Source organism: Setaria viridis, chromosome 6 (genome assembly GCF_005286985.2).
Source record: "Setaria viridis chromosome 6, Setaria_viridis_v4.0, whole genome shotgun sequence".
Classification (NCBI taxonomy): Eukaryota; Viridiplantae; Streptophyta; class Magnoliopsida; order Poales; family Poaceae; genus Setaria; species Setaria viridis.
The window spans coordinates 12,909,583-12,916,422 of NC_048268.2; the positions used below are offsets into that span (position 1 = coordinate 12,909,583).

The window sequence follows — 6,840 nt, forward strand, 5'->3', positions numbered from 1 at the left end:
CACCTGATTGGCAGTTACCTCTATTTTCGGAGGAGATGGTCACGTTGACCAGAGATTGACCCTTATATCCACCAAACTAGTCGGATAAAGGCTCAGGGGCTGTGTACCAGGTGCCCATCGGTAAAAAAGTTTTTCTTTAGGTTTTGAAGGGAAAGTTATGCAAATTACAGATTGACCTTCAGCCTGATTCTTCAATTGAACCTAAGGCTTGGGGACTACTCCATATGGAGTGCAACTTTCGTCGCACGTCCATATAAAATTCAAGATTAAAGGATACAAGATTGAGTTAAATGAGACTTGAGCACATTCTAGCCGCATGGCAGTTTTTTTGGTACCTTTGAAGATTCAACCAGATGAAGTACTCAAAGAGCACCAAAACTAGTCGGTGAGGTCTACAAAAGTACTTAAAACTGCTACATTTGACTAAAACGTACTCGGAGGCTTGTCATACATACATCTATGGGTCCAGAAGGTTTGGACAGTCTTAAATATAGGGCTGGAAACCGATACGTATCTGACATGAAGACTATGGCGCAGGACGGCGTAGTTTACGTGGAAAGATAGGAACTAGTCGAGGACTAGGAAAAGTACTCGTGATAATACGAATAAGAGTCGTGTAGTCGAATCCGACTATTATTGTTGTAACCAACCGACCTGTAACCTTACCCCCAGCAATATAAGGTGAGGTAGAGACCCCCACCAAAGCAATTCAATCCAACCAACACACAGGCGTAGGGTAATACGCAATCTAGCGGTTCGAACCTGTCTAAATCGTGTGTCTGCGTTCGAATTCGAGTTCCTGATCTTAACGACGAGCCCCACTAACCAAAACACTACCTCGAGCACCCTCTCGGTAGGTTGCTTGATTTAAACATCGATAGTGTGGCCGCTCGGGCTCGGCACAGGGGCGCCTGGCCGGGGGCTCCCCACGGAGGGTGCGGCCACCCCACCCTGATTGAGGGTTGCGGCCTACAGGCGGCAGGTGCGGCTGTGCGCAGGCTACGACCCAACGGCAGGCGGTGGATCCAGCCTCCACAGCACAAGGGCAGCCAGCAACGGCTGATGCAGCCCTGATGGCACATGTGACCCTCACGGCGCGCACTCCTCTAGCAGCGACCGGTGCCTTGGCAACCCACGACGCGCAGCGTGGTTTGGCTACCGGGATGCAGCACATGCTGGGCATCCTGATTTTTTTATATTTTTTAATTTATCGAGCAGGCCATGAACCGCCCATGCAAATCACTATTTTTAGCTTAAAAATGTAGGGCGGATGGTCCAGCCGCATGTGGAAATACGATTCTATCCAGTGCTATGAACTATTTTTCAAAAATGTTGGCTGGACAGACCTGTCTGATTAGCCTCGTGTATACCTGCGAAACTACTATTTTTCTATAATGTTAGCTGGACAGACTTTATATAATTAGCCTCATGTATACGCACGAAACTAGACCTGCCTTGTGAATGTGATGCGTGACATGCACACTTCCGCGTGTGTCCCTATAGCATGTATCCCCGTCAAATCAAAATCTTTCCCCATTTTTACTAAAAATCAATCAACTTCCTTTATGCAGGCTACCTAAAGGGAAACATATTGTTGCCATTTTTTGGCATGCAGCATGAGAATATAAGCAAGACAGTTCGTTTCACGAGCTGAGCATCGGAGGTCAGTGCTTTGGATATTTGCGGAGAAGTAATAATCGAAAGTTTTTTATTTTTTATTCTCTCTTCCTTTATAATAAAATTTTCTATTATTTTGTATTCTCTCTTCTTTTACAATGGTGCTCAGCGTTTATGCTAAGAATATTGTTAAACCTTGGTTGTGTCTCACGCTTTTCCCACACCTACTTGCACATACCTCCATTTTGCAAAGCAACGGCATGAAATGTGCTCGATATATCAACGGGACGACACATGGGGTTAGTGACGAAAATTCGCTCACGACTCTCTCCCGCACTCGCCCTCGACCTCGGCGGTGCTCCTGGCGTTTTTTTATTAAAGACCATGTAATATATTTAAAGAAACAGCAGTTTTACTAAAAGGTCCTCGAGGAAGACCGAAATACAAACCAGCCTCAAACGCCCAGATGGACACGAACACACACGCGTCGCCGAGGCTGACCCAAGAGGGCCACACGTCCAGGCTGCAGGTCGTCGTCGCCACCGTCGAGGAGCACACTGGCGAGGGCCACCAGAGATGCCAGCGTCACAAAGGACCCATGAAGGCGCTTGGGACTGGTGCGTGAGGTTTTGGTTGGGTGAAAAGGACGATGTTGAAGAGCATTGCCGGCGACCGAAAGGTGAAGATGAATACTAGAAGACATCCTCTTCAGAGCCGATGATGACGAGCAGCTCAACCAGGAAAGAAAACATGCAAGAGGCAAGCACAAGAGGAGCTCAGCGCTGCAACGGAACGGGCGGAGGCGAGGGTGGAGGGGGTGGAGATGGACACCTCCCCGCAGATCCGGCGAAGCCTAAGCAACAGGACTCAGATCCGCAAGATGGAGAACCAAATTCAAGGGTAGACTCGCCGGAACAGGAGGCAGGGACGGAGGGGAGCGGGAGCAAATCCAAGCGGGAGTGGGGGAGGGGGGTTTGAAGGAGGGAGAGGGATCTGCTCTGGTGAAGGAGAGGGAGGGATTATTTTATTCGGGCTCACCTTGATGCTGCTGCAGCCGACGGCCACCTCGACGACAAGGACGGCGACGAAGATGCCAGCCATGGCAGCCAAAGAGAAGGAGCTGCCGAACGTCCATCCGAACACAAGCATCAGAATACAAACCTAACTTACACGAAAAGAGAGGGGGCGGCCCACCTCCCTCTCACCGCCGGTGAGACCGGCGGAGGAAGAGAGGAACGGGGTCGGAAGCGGCGAGAAACAGGAGCGCTACAAAAGAGAGGAGAGCGGAGGGGATAAGGATGCCAGATCCAAGGTGTTGGCGGTGATCCTGGCGTTGTCATCCCCGTCGGTTGGTACGCTCACTCCCCATCTCGTTCGTCCTGCGCCCCGTCCAGTTCGTGCTTAGGGTTTCGCGTGTTGCATCGCCTGGCCCTGTGCTAGATCTGCGGTGAAATGAATCGACGTTAAATTTTGGGCTTGGACAAGGCGGAGAAAGTTTTGGCCTAACAGTTTGATGTGCCATCGTTTGGCATTTCTAGGCTATGTATGATCTTTCCAGGGCTCGTGATTTTTTTTCTAAGGGGCAAACCGGGCAACGCCCAGTACATAACACATGCTCTTTACAAGATCTACAGACATTTCAGGCTGATTAAAACACACGGAAGTCCAGCAACCAAAAGACCCAAAATATTGCTACTCCTGTTTAACTGATCTATAAACAACACAATCCACCTGCTGGATCATAACCCAGAGCTGCACGAATCAATCATTCTATTGACATCACACTACCAAACACTTTACACCCATGCATACAGTTGATACCATTACTAAATTATATGAACAATACACATGGAAAATAACATGTGCAAAGGAAATTCAAAACAGCTAACCAAGATGCTAACAATCGTTTCTCCCCTCTTTCTTGAACTTTATGTTTACCATGTCAGCAGAGTAAGCTCACGCATTTCTTCAACTCTACATTCTACAAGAGCAGTAGATACGACTCTTGCCTCAGCTACATCTCAGAGAATCATTAGCCCTCCACATCAGAACCAACCATAACATTTTGGTGATAGCTGCACGCCTATGTTACTATCATGAGACAACCATGTTTTCAATCATCACGAGACATGAGCAAAGACCCATACAGATTATCCCACGGATCCTTTTACATCCAGCCACCGGCTTGGGATAACACTTACTGATCCTACTACCAATGTACTTCAGCTAAATACTACCATTACCTATACTCTCAGGGCCAACTGATCCTGCCATGAAATCTTCCTCTTCCCAGCTCGTCCCGTCGGGCTCCGGGCATCCCAGAATGCAGGAATTCTCACCTCGCTAGGAACGGCAGCGGCATCACCTTCCATCGGGTACCTCCTCACCTTGTCGATGGCAAGAGGCTCCGGGTAACCATGATGATCACCCATTTCCATCTCTTCATAACCCTGAAATGAGACAAACCTGTTCAGATAACAAACTTCAGAGATATTGCAAGAAATGAAATGAGGTTTATCACAAATATTACCGGCTCACAGGCCTCATTGAGGTCAATCACCGGAGACACCCTTGGAGAACCATCTTGTTTCCAGTGCACCGGCTGGCTTCTGCTGGAACTCCCAATGGCTTGAGATGCCGTTGGAGAACCATCTTGTCTCCAGTGCACCGGCTGGCTCCTGCTCGAACTCCCAATTGCTTGAACCGACCGGTGCTGAGCGTCATCAGCCCAAGCAGCAGCAGTCCGAGATGCAGGCCGCATTGCTGGATTCCTCACTCTACACACAATTGTCTGAGATGGGTTTTCAGACATGGATTTGTATCTCTTCCGCAAGAATCTGCAACACCATAAGTTTTCACTAGAAATTAGAAATAATGCCAGACACACACATACACAGAGAGATATAACACAACACACGCGGAGAGATATCACATAACACACAGAGATATCACATAACACACAGACATATCACATAAGACACACATGCACATACACGCACACAGATATAACATAACAAACTAGGGCGAAAATGGTATGATAGGACGATTACTTGACTTCAGCCAGAAGCCTCTGCTTGCTGAGCCTCTCCATGTGCAGCCTCCTCTTCTTTGCTTGGGCTTCCTGAGCAATTCAACATGAGCTAATCATCATCAGATACCACCAAAATTGAGATAATAAACCAACAAAATAGTTAAGTTCTAACGCCTCATTTATGAAGCCCCTTCACACCACTCATAAAAGGCTCAAGCCTCCAATAAAAAGTGAACTGCAAATCACGGAGAAATAACCTAGATGATGCTAACACCGTCAAGCTAAACTCGCAAGCCCAAATCGATCTCAAACGTCGTAACGAACAGATTGAACCAAGGAAGCGCACGAGATCCACAAGGAATACAACAAAACCGCCAAAAAAAAAATCCAACGCACAGGGACAAAACCGCAAAGAAAAAAGGCAGATCGATCGAGCACCGCAAAGCTCACGAGCTGTGAAACCCAGCAGATCAATCGCAGCTCCAACAAATCCCTGAAAACTACAGATCAATCGCAGCTCCAGAATAACCGATCAGAGGCCGGCCGCAAAACCCCCCAAAACCCAGATCAGGCGAAATCAGATCGGCATCGGCACAAGCTGAGAAGGGGGATCCCCGCGGCTTACCTTGACGAGCTCCTGGTAATCCTGGAGGAGGGCTTGGTACCTGAGCCTTGCCCTGTACGCCGCCTCCTCCCCGGAGCCGCGGACCGGGCCGTGCACGCGCGAGAAGTGCGGCGGGCGCGGCGGCGGCGGCGCCCCCGCCGCCGGCTGCGCCAGGACGACCCTGGCCTTCTTGCTGGCCGCCATGGCCTCCTCGCCGGACCGGACTTCAGCCGCTCACCTCAATACCCCAAGAACCGGGCCGCGAGGGAGGAGAGGCGAGGGGAAGGAGAAGGAACCGAAGAGGAAAAGGCGGAGCAGGGGGGAAGGAGGAGGAGATAGGACCGAGGAAGGAGACGACAATATCGAGTAGTAGAAGAAATAAAGGCGGAAGGCGAGGAGGTGGGGGAAGTTTCTTGCGCCTGCCCGCAGGCCGCCTCTCTCTCTCTCTCTCTCTCCTGCCGCGGGCGGCGTGTGACGGGGAGAGCTCCTCTGACCTGACCCATGGGGGGTGAGGTGAGGTGAGGTAGAGGTCGAAAACCCAAAAAGGCCCATGGAAACAGGAGGCCGGGGCGAGTTTGAGGAAGCACGCATGACCGCCCGGCAAGAAACGCCACCGACCGGCTGGATGGATGGAGTTGGAGTTTCAACTCCCTCTCTCTCTCTCTTTCTCTCGTCCTGTTTCTCTCTCCACCCATCCATCATCCTATCAGCAGTGGTGGTGGGAGTAGTAGACAGCAGGGTGGGTGGTAATGGTGGTGTGTGGACGGGAGCAGTGGGGTTGCTCGGCGCGCGCTCCAGGGTCCTGATTCGGTTACCGCTTCCACGCATCTCCCGGGGAGAGAGGGAGGGGGGGAAGCAGGTGGTGGCGTCAATGAGGGGGATGATGGATGGGATGTAGCACGCGGCAAGTGCACCACCGTGCACGCCTGCGCGTCCGCTGTGCGCCCGCCCCCCATTCTCTTTCCGGGAGAGTCGCTCGCGCCGCTGTTTCTCTCTCTAGAAAAGTCACGCTCCATTAGGAAAAAGGAAGGAGACACGGTCATGGTGTCTCTTTCTCTCTCCTCCCGGTGTTCCCTCTCTCCCCTCCACGGATGGAGGCGAGCGAATGGAGTGGTGGGGACTCGGCGATGGGGGCGCAGCCGCGCAGGGATGGGTGTGGTCGAATGGATGATGAGCTGTGCTGTGCAAGTGCTGCTGTGGGGAGGAGAAGGGGACGGTAGGTGGTGGTGGTGGCAGTCCCCTGCCAATTTAAATACTCCCACCACCTCCACGGCACCACCCCCGTTCGCAGCTCGTGAGGTTACCGTTCTGCCCCTACCTGTGCCTGTACCGTCTCGGGAAGGCAGACGGGGACTGGCCTGGAATTCTGTGACGATGGCGATGTGCACGGCAGCACGGCCGGCACGGTGAGGCAGCAAGCCTCTGTACGGCAGAGGCGCAGAGCCAGGAATTATAGCCGATCAAACACGTTCATCAAAATATCATGTGCGCAGGTATCAAGGGCATCAAAATTTAATAAGGGTTAAAGTTTTAACGGGCCTGTTCGCTTCAGTTTATAAGCCGGCTGAAAAGCTGAAACAGCTGATTT

The 6,840-nt window shown here is 51.2% G+C and overlaps 1 protein-coding gene across 1 annotated transcript; it reads right to left on the minus strand.

The window, feature by feature from the left end:
- Positions 1-3,511: 3,511 nt before the first annotated feature.
- LOC117860754 (uncharacterized) lies at positions 3,512-6,473 on the minus strand. The gene is made up of 4 exons (XM_034744127.2): positions 5,274-6,473; positions 4,668-4,738; positions 4,148-4,454; positions 3,512-4,067 (listed from the first exon to the last, which is right to left on the minus strand). The coding sequence occupies exons 1-4, from the start codon at positions 5,454-5,456 to the stop codon at positions 3,861-3,863; spliced, it is 768 nt and encodes a 255-aa protein (XP_034600018.1). The 5' UTR covers positions 5,457-6,473; the 3' UTR covers positions 3,512-3,860.
- Between the last annotated feature and the right edge of the window lie 367 nt (positions 6,474-6,840).